The sequence below is a fragment of the Pelophylax lessonae genome (genome assembly GCF_965119305.1).
Source record: "Pelophylax lessonae genome assembly, chromosome: 10".
Taxonomy (NCBI): Eukaryota; Metazoa; Chordata; class Amphibia; order Anura; family Ranidae; genus Pelophylax; species Pelophylax lessonae.
Window position 1 is genome coordinate 49094822 of NC_138777.1, and position 14993 is coordinate 49109814.

Below are 14993 nucleotides of genomic sequence, written 5' to 3' on the forward strand. Positions count from 1 at the left end.
TAACATGGCCGAGACCTGGAAATTCTTTGCTCGACATTGAGCCCCCTATTATCCACACTAATTCTACTGATTTTTACTTGTTTGTGCATGGCCTACACTCAGCCAGCTCCATATTTAGGGCCCTATCCTGCGCTGTATTCATGGTGAAATAGACATCTGGGACCCTTTATAATCCTGAATGTGCAGATATCAATACCCAAGTATTATGTTCAGATTTATTCCCTGAAGAAGGAATTGCTGATTTTCCGAAACATGTTGGAAATGAACATGAATATATCAGTGTGAGCTTTTTGGGGTGGATATTATATCCTGGTACCCTTTTTTCTTACCATGATCAAACCCGTGGTATACTTGCACTTTCAATAATGGTTCACCATGTTGTTTTTATCTTTTGATATGTATTGTTAACTCCATTCTTATATGAAAATAAATACATATGTTTTTACATTGACACCCATTGTCTGCCCTTAAAAGTCCCATCTGGGGCTTTCCTCTTTTCTGTATGTCCTATTTATTAGGGACGTGGCAGCCAGTCCTTTGGACACTTACACACTAAGCTCTATATATCATTTTTTGCTAGGGTTATGTATTGTATGGTTGTGTTTTTCTTTTTTTTTTTATTGGTTGAGCTAGATGGACTTGTGTCTTTTTTCAGCCTGACTAACTATGTAACTGACTAACTATGTTTAATGAAAATTAAACAATACACAGCATAAGGGTCCTTTCACACGGGGCGGACCGTTTTGTAATCCGCTCCGGCACTTTTTTTTACAGACATGGGTGACACTTGTGTCATCCGGTCCGTATGTCCGTTTATCATTCCCATCCATTTGCGGATGATAAACGTAGATAAAGTATGTCAATGGGATTGCGGATGTCAGTGGATGTGACCGCTGACATCCATTTTTGCGTCCGTTCCGTTTTTTTAAACGGAAGAAAAATAGGGTTCTCTTCCGTTCCAAAAAACGGAACTGATCGGAAATGATGCAAATCCCATTGACATGCATTATGTCCATTTTTCATCCGCAAAAGAATAGGATGAAAAAAGGACATACGGACCGCCCGTGTGAAAGCACCCTAACACTGCTAGACCAGGTATTTGTGTATTAAAAAACAAATATACAAACATATATCTTAAGAAGCAGATCACAAAGTATGTGAATCCGTGTGCGAATCACTATCCTTTCAGTAAAACATGCAAGTGACATAAAATTTAGCGCAGATTCCACATCCAGAGGTCCCGCCACCAATTATGTTGGACAGCCACTTACCTGCTAATGTTGCTTCTCTTTAGATAAAGCAAAACAGCGCTCTGAATTCCTGTATTCTTGGTCTCTTCTTCCTCCTGTCACTATAAAGTATTCATATCTGTCACTCCACAGTATTCCTATCATAAGATCATGGGAAAATAAAACAACACATAGCATATGATTGCTAAAACCAAATGTTGTTTAATAAAAATCAAATATACTCACAAACATGACTTTCTCAAGAGAGAGTCACCCGCAGTGTTTCCCAGGCTCTACGGTGCTATCAGGGGGCCCGGGACTTCAGGAAACGGCTTCCCCAGAGTATACAGGAGAAACTAGGGGGAACATCTGTTCCCCAATCCCTCCTGCGACAAATGATCATGGAAGCAATTAAAAAAAAAAAAAAGAATTGAATAAAAAAAAATATATGTATATAAAAAAAAAATGTAAAGCACCCCTGCACACACCGAATATAAAAAGTCCAGCGTAAGGCAAACGTGCGTATGTAAACATTCATCATGCTACACATGTGAGGTATTGTCACAAATGTGAAAGCAATAATTCTTTGACCATAATTCATGTTTTACTCTAAACTGATGACATCTAAAAGTTTTTAAAGCTTCGCCTATGGAGAATTTTGGGTGCCATCGTTTTTTTTTTTTATTCCACAGGCATGCGCAATTTTAAGACAGGACTTGTTTGATATCCATTTATTTGACAGAAAATTGTGTAAAATATTGCGTTTGTTTGCACTAAAATTATATTTAGTTTATTTTTTTCTTAAAATTTTGGTTTCATTAAACAAAATCCTCAAATATTGTGGGACTTAAAAAAAATTGCAACTACCACAATTTTATTCTGCAGGGTCTTTCAGAAAATATATACTTTTTAGCCGGGCTTTTTTTCAGTGGGAACGCAGGGTAATGCAGTTCCAGCACCTCCAGGACTGACTGTATGTAATGGCAAGGGTTGCTGGGGTGTGCTGCGGGGGTCTATTAAAGCTCGCTGCTGGAGGATCTATTCTAACTGGAGGGGGTCTATTTATGAAGGTGGGTCTATTGTTGCTGCTGGGACACCTATTGTTGCTTGGAGTGGGTCTTATGTTGCTGGGTGTTCAGTTGTTGCTGGGAGAAAGCTATTGTTGAGGGAGGGACCTATTGTGATGGCTGCCAGAGAGTCTATTGATGCTGGCCGTGGGGAGATCTGTTGTTACTGCTGGGAGTCTATTGTTGCTGGGGGATCTATTGTTGCTGGCTGCATGGGGATCTATTTTACTGCTTTTTTGTTATTACTAAACTCCATACAAATTACTAAGCACCACACAATGATACTTGGTTCTGTATTGTCTAAAAGGACAGTACTGGGAGGTGGGTAGGGAATGGAACCAAGGAATGGTGCTCAGGGGTGGGTAGAGGCTGAGAAAGGGGGTGCCTCGGAAAGAGGGAGTTCCTGCACCTATTCTCTGAGCCCTGCTTTTTAGGATTTACAGTAATTTCTATCAAAAAAATGCTTTTTTTTAATGTGCAAAAAAATGCAAAAATGTACCGCTCCTGGCTCCTCCCCCTGCTATGTACCCCCATAGCAAGTCACTTGCTATGGGGCATGCACTCCATCCCAAGCTCAGCTCTTTGTGTCCATAAGACACATAGAATGGGGCATTGCCCCACCCTCCACTCCCTCCTCTCTGGCTGTGATTGACAGCAGCAGGAGCCAATGGCTCCCGTTGCTGTCTCTGAGTCAATGAGGAAGAAGGGAGGTGGGAGAGCAGCTGCTTTTGTGCACATAGCTGGATCGAGATTGGGCTCAGGTAAGTATTAGGGGGGCTGGGGTAAGGGGGGGGGGGTACTGAAGGTTTTTTACCTTCATGCATACAGTAGAATGCATAAAAGTTAAAAAAAAATGTCAGCCTTTAGAATCACCCTATTACATTTTAAAAATGTTTCTTTTTTCATGTCTATTAGGCATAGGGGGAGGGAAGCATTCACAATTGTGATTACACGGACAGTGTATTTCTAGCAGGATCAAGAGGAAGGTTTCTGTACTTGCAGAAAATATACTGAAAAAAAGGAGAATTTTTGCAGCCACCACATCTAAGGACTGGTACGCTGCAATATATACATTTTTGTTTTTAGGTTCAGCTACACATAGTTACATAGTTAGTGAGGTTGAAAAAAAGACATCAGTTCAACCTATGATGTGTGTGTGTGTTTGCTGTTAACCGTACATTGTATACCCCTGTATGTTGTGGTCTTTAAGGTGCCAATCTAATAGTTTTTTTTAAACTATCAATGCTCCCTGCTGATACCACTGCTTGTGGAAGAGAACTCCACATCCCCACTGCTCTGACAGTAAAGAACCCCTTACGTATTTTAAGGTTAAACTGTTTTCCCTCTAATTTTAGTGAGTGGACACATGTCTTATTGTATTCCCTTTCTCTGAAAAGTTTGTTCCTTATGCTAGGGTCGCCAGTGCAGTATTTGTACATTGATATCATATCCCCCCTCAATCGTCTCTTCTCCAGAGAGAATAAGTTCAGTGCTTGTATTCTTTCCTCATAGCTGATGTTCTCCATTCCCCTAACTATTTTTGTTGCCCTTCTCTGGACTCTCTCCAGTTCCAGCACATCCTTCCTGAGGACCGGTGCCCAGAACTGGACAGCATACTCCAGATGTGGCCGGACCAGAGTCTTGTAGAGTGGGAGAATAATCTCTTTATTTCTGGAGTGAATCCCTTTTTTTATACATGCCTGTATTCTGCTGGCTTTGCTTGCAGCGGCTTTGAATCGCATGCCACTGCCAAGCCTGTTGTCTACCAGTACCCCCAGGTCCTTTTCCATCCTAGACTCACCCAAAGGTTCCCCCCCCTAGCGAGTAGCTTGCGTTCGTGTTTCTGACGCCCCAGTGCATTATCTTACATTTTTCAACATTAAACCTCATCTGCCATGTAGTTGCCCACCCCATTATTTTGTTCAGGTCCGCTTGTAAGGTTTATATATCCTGCATAGAAGATATTGCCCTGCTTAGTTTAATATCATCTATTACACTTTAAAATCCTTGCACAGAGCAGGTGTGTATAACATGTTTGTTATTTTTATTTTAAAAAATTGGAAACTTTGCAATCACTTTCAGTTCTGATAAACTGTAATATATTACATTTTTATTCTTGAGTTAAGATGTACTTTAAAGGGATGTTCTCCTTTGTATAAACATGTACCATCCTCAAGAACTGTATTGCTGATAGATGAAAGTTTAGGGCTCCTTCAGCATTCAGGTCAGGTTTTAGGACCATAACAAGCTTTTGTTTGTGTATCTTGTGTCGATAGTGGGCATAAGACTCAGTTTACATGTGCGTTTGGGGGGGCGACTACGAATTCCTGTGAGAGACTCAGCGAATCGGTTTCTGCGAATAGCTGCAGACAGGAAGCCCTATACAAAGCAATGAGAGTCTGGTAACTTCCACAGCCATTTATGGCCATTCACATGTAATCAGACATACAACGATTATCTGTGGATGATCAACTCTGGATGCAAACTGTTTTCATGTGCTTTCAACCTTTCATTGCTTGGTATGGTACTTTCTGCCCACAACTGTAGTCTCTGAGTCTCCTGCAGGAAACTGTAATCTGCCCCTAAACGCATGTATGAATGAGGCCTATGTCATGCCGTTTTTATCTAAAATGTATTTCATCCGACAGATTCCAAATATTCAATATTTACTAGCCCTTGACTGAATCTCATTTACTTATTTTCAGGTTGGGCGTGAGCCGCTTCCACCAACTCCGGGAAGAGACATCTTTGGACAGCAATGTACCAACCTCTTCGCCTAGGGTATGTAACCAATTTTCATTCCAATTTTATCCCTTTGTTGGATTTCATTAGTGGAATTGATGAAACATTGATTTAATTAGGTAAATAAAGTTAAGTCAAGTACTGCTCTCGGCGCTGCTTCCCGGTCTTTTTTAAAACAAATGAGGGCATTTCTATCCATTTGTTGGACCAGGAAGTATCCTGAAGGCTGCTGTGAGCTGGCACGGCTTAAGTGCCTACTAATGTAAGTGCGATTCTTATGATAACCAATAAATAGCCCCTTATCAATACAGAGAGCATTAGATCTCCTTCTTTATATTTTTCATCAACTGCATTCCTAAACCTGTGAGATTGGTTGGAAGTGGAGGCAGAGGGGATCACCAGGCGACTGTGAATGTTAACCTATATGCCTGTTTGGACTCATTTGAGTCTTCGTTTGAGGTGAGCTGCTAATCTCACTATTTGTCACTGGAGCACTTGGAGTGAAAGCATGTAGCACTTTATGCACAGATGAAGATTGATTTATTCATTTGTCACTGAGATTGCACTGTGTATTGGGACTTTTTTTCACATTTAATATCAAGTCACTTTATTTATACTGTGTTATTGGGACATTTAATATCACGTTTTGTTTGATTCATATTGATTTATGAGCATTACATTTATTGGTGGTGAGGCTCCATTGATGAGCACTGATAAGGCTGCGTTGATGGGCACTTAAGAGGCTGAATTGATGGGCAATGGTGAGGCTGCATTGATGGGCACTGGTGAGGTTGCATTGATGGACACTTGTAAGGCTGTGCTGATGGGCACTGGTGAGGCTGCATTGATGGGCACTGATGAGGCTGAGCTGTTGGGCATTGGTAAGTATAATACACTCTTCAAATGTGCTTTAAAATGCATTGTTTTCTCTTTTCTGAACAAGAAAATAATGACGTTATGCCGTTGAGCTGGAATAATGGGGCTGGTATGAAATTATTTCCATATTTCCATATGCTTCAGGGGCTACAAAGCCCTAAAAACTTCCTGACTGGCTGCTGGACTACTCCCTCCCCTAGACCGAGCCCATGGCCTTGTTTCCACTGTGATTCATGAGGTTTTATTTGCTATTAGTAAGTCATTTGTGAGATTGTTAAGATTGGTAGGGTCCAAGGATGGCTTTTTAAGTATGTATGTGACCAGTGCATGTTTTAGAGCATTGGGGAAGATGCCAGAATTGAGGGAGAGGTTGAAGATGTGGGTTACAGAGTGTAGGATAGAGTCAGAGGGTGACCAAAGTATTTGAGAGGGAATAGGGTCCAGGGGACAGGTGGGCGTTAGAAATGAGTTTAGCAACTTCGTCTATGGTAGCAGGTTTGAATAAGGGGAGTGTTGATTGTACCTGTTGACGTGGGTTGTTAAGTGGGGGAGATACCTGTAGAGTGGAGATTTCATCAGGAATTGAATCAATCTTATTTTTGAAGTGATTTGCAATCTCCTGGGCAGTGAGTGAGTTAGTGGGTGGAGGACGAAGTAGAGATTTAAAGGTAGAGAAGAGTTGACGGGGACTGGATAAGAAGGTGTTAATGAGAGTGATAAAATATGTCTGTGATAAAATATGTCTTATGCGACAGACGCTCAAGAGTGCGGCTATGTTTTTTGAGATTTTTTGTGTCATCTGTTTGCCAGGGTTGTAGGGGTCGAAGCCTGATTATGTGTGTAGTGGGGGGAGGTAGCCAGGTAGAAAAGTCTTCAAGGAAAGTTAATAATGGTCCAGGGGTCGGTAGATCATAGCAATTCTTAAGGAAATCTGAGATAATAGACGTATACAGTGAGCTTCAAATGATGGGAGGGACATCTCCCCTCCACCTCCCTTGCATCCATTAGGTCTAAGGGAGTGAGTCCAGAGAAGGCCACCATGAGAGAGGGAAGCAGGAGAAGGAGTGTCGGATTCATAAAGCCAGGTTTTAGTGACAGCAAGTAGATTAAAGAGTTAGTGACAAAGAGGTCGTGAACAGCGGAGAGTTTGTTGCAGACAGAGTGGGAATTTCAGAGGGCACAGGAGAAGGAGAGGCTGGTTTTAGGAAGAAGAGGAATGGAGACTAATTTGCGTTGATTATGACTGCTGCCAGAGGATGTGCGGTGATGGTGATTGGTGCATTGGGTACAGTTAAAAAAAGGAGGCCCAGGGTTTGGGGATATATCTCCCTATGGCAAAGTAGGATGTGATGAAACGTGTCAGAGCGTGGCTACACAGCACACTGGAAGGAGTGATCGGGTGAGTGGAGGTATCTCCCGAAGGTCCGGTGTACCATCGTGGAGGTGGTGAGGACCGAGGGAGTACCCCGAACCCCTTATTTTATTACATGCGCTATTGTTTTATAAATTTGTAAGTGCAATTATATCGGGCTTATTTTATAATAAATGGTACATACCATATTGCACTAGTGGGGCTCTTTTTCTTCTTTTATATACACCTAAGAGAGGAGGTGGTGACACATAGGAGCTATCTGAGGAGGATTCCCTGATTTGTCACATTGATTTACACTGCGCATTGAGCCCTAACCATGAAGATGGGGGGCAATACTATGGGGTCGGTTGCCTAGCTGAAGGGTTTGGATTTCAGAGGTGGTGGACTTTACAGTGACCCAGTACTCAGCACGGGATTATTGCTATATCACCAACGATCGCTATACTCCTTGATCACAGTGGATTGAATGTGGAATTTTTTATTGGCACTTATTCATTTTGGTGCATGGTTTTGGACTCCCATTCATTTTTATTTTTATTTTACTGTCATTATTTTATTGTCAATATATTTTTATATTAATTCACGTATATTTTGGAATATAGTTTCACTCTATATAATATAAATGCAGGTTTACCTGTGAAGGGAGAGAGGAGATGTTCAGATAATTAAGATCGGAAGTGTCACCTATTTAAAGAACCCCAACATGCGCTTCCAGCCTGTGCTTCCAGCATGATGGATTAGCCAACAAGTCGTGTGCTGTCTGTGAATAATCATTGTAGCCCCCATCTGTTTTTCAGTCTATTTTCCAGTACACCTCTTTATATATGTGCGATCGCCTGCCTCCACGATCGTCTTCGTCCCGCACAAGTCTGCGAAGTGCTGTTGTCACCTGTCCATGATTTTGTGCCCTGTGTATGTGGACCCCCTTGAGTGCCCCCCTCCTTCCAGCGCACCCTTTCCCAGCCCAGGCTGCACCAAACCTTTCCAGAAGACACCAGGCAGAGAGAGGGCAAGAGGCTGGTGACCAGCAGGACAGGTAAGTGCAGGAAGGAGGGGGGTTGCTGGGTCACAGGAGGGCAGTGGAGACAAGATATACATATGTGTTGGTTGGTTGGTGGGGGGAGGAGAGGATGGGCTGGGAGGATGCTGGAAAATGAGAGCAGAGCCTTGTGTATCTGCCCAGGAGAAGAGCTGCAAGAATAACTTATCTCCAGCTTTGCACCAGGTACCTTTATCCCTTGCATTTATACCACCAGCCTGTGTGTGCATGGCATCCCCTGTGGCATCCCTACCCTGTCTATCCCCTCTCATCAGCCTCCCTCTAGTAGTTGATTGGAGTGCCATTCTGTTACCGCTTGCTGTCCTGATTGCTATATTTCATATCAGTCTGACAAGTACTATTAAATCACCCAGGGATCGTCAGTGCCACAGATGCTTTTCTGTTTTGAAATATGTTATTTTCCTTGACTAGTATGTGTGTGACAGCCTGCACTGTGTATAGATCATACAGCATAATGATTCCTTAGCAGCCTTATCACTATAGGGAATATGTGTGTGTGAGAGGGGGTGTTCAATATTGAACCATCTGCCAATGTATTAGCCAATAGGGCAAAAGATAACTGGGAAAAGCCCCATAGCCCTTAGCAACTTCTTTGATTTGACCCTTTCATCAGTCTGGCATAATCAAGACGGTGAAACAAAATATAGTATTTTTGCACTTTGCTTTATTAATTGCACCCATAAGTTTCAGATATAATAAAGCGTAGTGGGAAAGTAAAGCAGCCTGTAGCAACCAATCAGCTATTATTGCTAAAAGCTAAAACCTGATGAGTTGCTGATAATTGCATATTTCTTTTCTAAGAAAAAGGAAGCTTCAATTTCTTTCCTGATATGTGTGTCTAATGCTTACCTTAATCCACACTCCAGCAGGGTCCCGCCAGAAGTAGGACCAGTTCTACACAGCCTTCTCTCTGAGGCACTCCCAGCCATGGTCGCACTCCTGCCTCCTCCACATACAATGCAGGGTTAATTGTCCTGCATTGTATGTAATGATGATGCTTAGGGATCTCCCACACCCCAGGGAGCAAGGAGGAGGGTGCTGGAGCCAGTCAGAGTGAGGGTAAGGTGTCACAGCCTTTTCATCTACCCTTTGATTTAATGAAAATTTCATTCCCGGTGTTAGACTTTAAAAGTCATAAATACCTGAAATGGAGGAGAGAGCAGAACTGAGAGATGACCTCATCAGTTTGCTGGTTCTCCTTTCACTGTCCAATCACTTGCTGGGAAAAGGACAAGGCCTGTAAGTGTTAATAAAGTGAAACATCAGCCAGCCCCTTAGGCGGTTCCATCCCTGGCCGCCCACCACCGCCAATGTGGCACATGTGGAGATGTATCAACAGGTTCTGTCAGGCCTTAGGGTTCTGGCAGAGCCCACTGACATATCCGCATATGCACAGGTAATTTTCTATGCATGTACAAAACAGGGAAGGTCTGGGACTTCCCTGCTAGCTGTGTTAGAATGGCCCAATCAAAGTCCAGACCTAAATCCAATTGAGAATCTGTGGCAAGACTTGAAATTGCTGTTCATAGATGCTCTCCACCCAATCTGACAGAGCTTGAACTATTTTGCAAAGAAGAATGGTCAAAAATGTCACTCTCTAGATGTTTAAAGCTGGTAGAGACATCCCCAAAAAGACTTGCAGCTGTAATTGCAGCGAAAGGTGGTTCTACAAAGTATTGACTGGGGGGCTGAATACAAATTCATGCCACACTTTTCAGATATTTATTTGTGAAAATTTTTGAAAACCATTTATCATTTTCCTTCCACTTCACAATTATGTATCACTTTGTGTTGGTCTATAACATAAAATCCCAATAAAATACATTTACATTTTTGGTTGTAACAGGACAAATTGTGGAAAATTTCAAGGGGTATAAATACTTTTTCAAGACACTGTAAACCTAAAGCTGAACTCCAGGCAGATATAAAAGGCACAAATTAGTGCAGCTCTTTATTCCTTAATACTAAAAAGGAGTTTTTAATACAACCAGTGTAAGTACCTGCTATTGATTTGGCATCAGCCTCCAGTCAAAGGGTGAGGAATAAATAAAACTTGGGCTGTGCTACCACTGAAACAATATCAACCCACTATGTGATACTTTTGAACATCCTACATGTTGTGCTATTTAGTGTATACACCTGTGCTTATTGGTCCATTCCTGAAGACGTCAAGCCGGATGAAACACATTGGGCGGGGTCATACGCTGTGACGTCACTTCCACACGTGTCACTTCCGATGTGTGCATCACACGCCAGAAGGAGGTAACAACCAGGTGCCATCTTAGGGAAGGTTATCTGTATTATTTAACGCTAGGAAGGTGTTTAACAATGTAAGTGCGCACTTTGGAGGATTTTGTTTTTTGGCACTATAGTATCTTTCTATTGTGTTTTACTCCGAGCATATGGAAAATCGGAAGTAAGAGGAAGAGAGGAGAGAGCCGGTTGAATGCAAAATTGCTCATATGCCTGTTTAGACCAATATATCAATTTGTAGGGGTTAGTGATATCGGGTGAGTGCATATATGCGGTGGTGGCACAAGAAGCACGTGGTGTTATTTATTTATTTTATTTTTTTGCAGAATTATACAAGAACTATTTTAATAAGGAACATTTATTTGGTGTAATAAAAAGAAAAGAGAAGGCGCCTGGCCCTTTAAATAAAAGATTGTTGAACCTGCTGCCCTTTTAATTGTAATAAAACAATAAATAGGTATATATCATAGGTAAAAAGGCGCTGGTAATCTTAATATATCACGTGTTATAAAAATTAATAGGTGATTTAAAGTGTAATATATGTGATTAAAAATTGCTACAAATATATATATGATCTACTATTGGTGCAATTAGCAAAGAAAAGTGCATACCAGTGCAATTTCAATTTAGAAGTGTTTGTGCTTCTCAAAGTAAATTAATCCACAAAGGTGTGGATCAGTGAACCAATAAATAGATATATAAAGAATTCCATACAAAAATCACATAAGAATATATAAAAATATAAATATATAAATGTGCTCCAAGTAGTGTTTAAAAGTCCAGGCAATAGCATGCAATCAAAATTGTGCTTGGTGGATTCTTATTAATCCCTTCACAGTGCTCCAGGTGCTGGGATGTGACAACCGTCAATTAAGAAGTGCTTGTGCTTCTCAAAGTAAATTAATCCACAAAGGTGTGGATCAGTGAACCAATAAATAAATATATAAAGAATTCCATACAAAAATCACATAAGGATATATAAAAAAATCACATAAGAATATATAAAAAAGTATAAATATATAAATGTGCTCCAAGTAGTGTTTAAAAGTCCAAGCAATAGCATGCAATCAAAATTGTGCTTGGTGAATTCTTATTAATCCATTCACAGTGCTCCAGGTGCTAGGATGTGACAACCGTGGCCTCTTACCAGCTAGCAGCAGGTCACTTCTGAATTGAAATTGCACTGGTATGCACTTTTCTTTGCTAATTGCACCAATAGTAGATCATATATATATTTGTAGCAATTTTTAATCACATATATTACACTTTAAATCACCTATTAATTTTTATAACACGTGATATATTAAGATTACCAGCGCCTTTTTACCTATGATATATACCCATTTATTTGGTGTATTTATATGATTTTGAATTATGGTCAAATGATCAGAGACTTTTTATGAACATTTATTATTGTGGATAAGATGGTATTTGAATAAGCACAGGTGTATACACTAAATAGCACAACATTTTGGATGTTGAAAAGTGTCACATATTGGGTTGATATAGTTTAAATGGCAGCACAAGTTTTATTTATTTCTCACCTAACTGGGGCGTCCAATATGAGGTTCAACCGTTTTTGGTATTAGTAACTCCCTGAATAAAAAAAATTACAAAACTTTGAGCCAAGGCGCAGGGTACTATTATCGATTGTCCTTATAGGCAGGGGTGGGTCTGTAAAAACCTGGAGGAAGGGGTTTAAAGATGCTGGCTGTCAGACTGAGCACATCTAGTGGTGAAAAAGAAGTACTGCAGGGGAAAGCTCTGCATTGAAGTGAGTATTGCTGCGAAACCTGGGGTTATCTTTTATTGGGTTGTTAATTTCTTACTTGATATATTTGATTGGAGTTCTGTGTTAAAGGTACCTATACTAAGGGATATATTAAAGCTGCCACAACAGAACAAAAGAAGACTGAAATCTATCATAAACGTAGCTGAAATTCTTGCATTGTGTTTAATTGACCTGGGGGATTTTTTTTCTCTTAGGTCTCATGCACACTGGACGTTTTTCTCTCTCTCTCCTAGACTTCTTTCTGGCAGGGGTATTTTGACAGAAAGAATGCTTAACACTTGTAAAGCTTCTGAGGACGATTGCATTAAGTGGGTGGACGCTTTGGGTTATGTCACCTCCACTTTTTGAACGCAAACTGCGACTTTTGGGTTCCAGAACAGCGTTACTGCGTGCTCACATGCAAGAGGAGAGTTTTGTAAGTGTGCAATCGACTTTCATATGTTTTTTTACCAATAAAAATGAAATTACACTTTGGATTTCTCCTGGTTCTATCTCCCTACACTCATGTGAGTTTTTTTGACCTACCTGCCAGAGTCATAAAAGAAAAGAAGGAAAACATATTCTTAACCACTTGAGGATCGCTCTTAAAACACAAGGGCTTAACCCATTATAAGTTGGTGAGTGAGGGCACATAAGGATAGGAGAACAACAACACTTTTTGGAATACACTAGCACTGGAAGAATAAGACAACCAGCACTTTATAGGACTTATTGTTTATGCATATTTTTTGCACTGATTGCACTTTATCTTTTAATTTTCTATAATAATACTGCACTGTGGTTTAAACATGATGTTTTTGTATAAATAATGAATAAGGATATATGGCGGCACAGTGGTGTAGTGGTTTGCACGTTCACCTAGCAGCAAGAGGGTCGCTGGTTCAAATCCCAACTACGACACTACCTGCCTGGAGTTTGCATGTTCTCCCTGTGCCTGCGTGGGTTTCCTCCGGGTACTCCGGTTTCCTCCCACACTCCAAAGACATGCTGGTAGGTTAATTGGATCCTGTATAAAAAAAATTGGCCCTACTGTGTATGTATTTGAGTTAGGGACCTTAGATTGTAAGCTCCTTGAGGGCAGGGACTGATGTGAATGTGCAATGTATATGTAAAGCGCTGCGTAAATTGACAGCGCTATATAAGTACCTGAAATACTAAATAAAAATATTTTAGGCACTTCATGGTTAGACAGTGCTGGGTACACACACTAAAAAATCTGAGATGAACATACACCTTATACCTAAGCAGCAGCAGCCTTGTAAGCGTATTTCACATATAACATAGCGCGGGGATCACAATATTTTAACTTGTAAAAGTGTGCAGCCATTCAGTACACCCACCTCAAACTCTGTAGAGCCATTAAGTACACCCACCTCAAACTCTGTAAAACCATTAAGTACACCCACCTCAAACTCTGTAAAACCATTAAGTACACCCACCTCAAACTCTGTAGGGTCATTGAGTACACCCTCCTCCAACACTGCAGAGCCATTGAGTATACCCACCTCCAACTCTGTAGAGCTATTGAGTACACGCACCTCCAATTCTGTAGCGCTATTGAGTACACCCACCTCCAAAACTGTAGAGCAATTGAGTACACCCACCTCAAACTCTGTAGAGCCATTGAGTACACCCACCTCCAACACTGCAGAGCCATTGAGTACCCCTACCTCAAACTCTGTAGAGCCATTGAGTACACCCACCTCAAACTCTGTAGAGCCATTGAGTACATGCACCTCAAACTTTGTAGAGCCATTGCATACACCCACCTCCAACAATGTAAAGCCATTGAGAACACCCACCTTCAACACTGTAGAGCCATTGAGTACACTCACCTTCAACACTGTAGAGCCATTGAGTACATCCACTCCAACTCTGTAGAGCTATTGAGTACACCCACCTCAAACTCTTTTGTAAAGCCATTCATGTAGAGCACACTCAACTTAAACTCCTTTGGAAAGCCAGCGAGTACATCCATAGCAATAAAAGTGGTGCAAATTGGATTCATAACTTTGTGCACCAATAAAACAATGCCTATCATGTAAAAAGATGTTTAGTTACGCTGCCAAGAAAACTTTGATAGAAAATACAATTTTTCGAAAATAAATATTTGGGAGTCTAGAAAGATTGAAAACTTAATGTAGGGGTCATTGAGATGAAGAGTTGTGGGAAACCTGATATAAATGGAACTCCTATACCCATCCCCATTCAGACCTTTAATCAACACTCACAGGGCACAGTAAGGAAATCTGTCCCAGACTTCCTCTGCCCCTCTGTCCTGTGATGCTGTCAAATGACCAAAGCAACAAACGAGGATGCATTTCCTCACACACTCGTCAGAAGTCTGTAACTGACTCTAGCTGCCTGAACGAACCTCCAGCACCTGGCATTTGGCCATGGGTTGGGCCTGCTGGACTCTGGGATTTCGTTTATATCTGGGAACAATCCCATGGAAACCAGCCTTCTTGGGGAATATGCTTTTAATGGCATCGAAGGCAGATTTCTTAAAGATCCTATTTCATGCCAGGTTTAGTTATGGCACAAGGTCATTTTAAGAGACTAGATGGTACCTATGTGGATAATTTTGTGTTGCAGTGTTGTG

General features: G+C 41.1%; 2 protein-coding genes across 3 annotated transcripts in view; one reads left to right on the forward strand and one right to left on the reverse strand.

The window, feature by feature from the left end:
* LOC309565932 (uncharacterized protein) overlaps positions 1-14993 on the reverse strand; it is a 46180-nt gene that overhangs the window by 28714 nt on the left and 2473 nt on the right. Inside the window, exon 2 of the mRNA XM_082270962.1 lies at positions 13732-13970. Within this exon, the coding sequence (XP_082127088.1) occupies positions 13732-13970 (239 nt within the window). The remainder of the gene's footprint in view (positions 1-13731; positions 13971-14993) is intronic.
* Positions 8122-14993, forward strand: part of C1QTNF4 (C1q and TNF related 4) — a gene marked incomplete at its 5' end in the record, with an annotated part of 99404 nt that continues 92532 nt past the window's right edge. Inside the window, one exon of one of the 2 annotated variants that reach the window (XM_082269812.1) lies at positions 8122-8322. Of the gene's footprint in view, positions 8323-8406; positions 8512-14993 lie in introns of those variants that run through there. The other variant, XM_082269813.1, reaches the window with a different exon arrangement.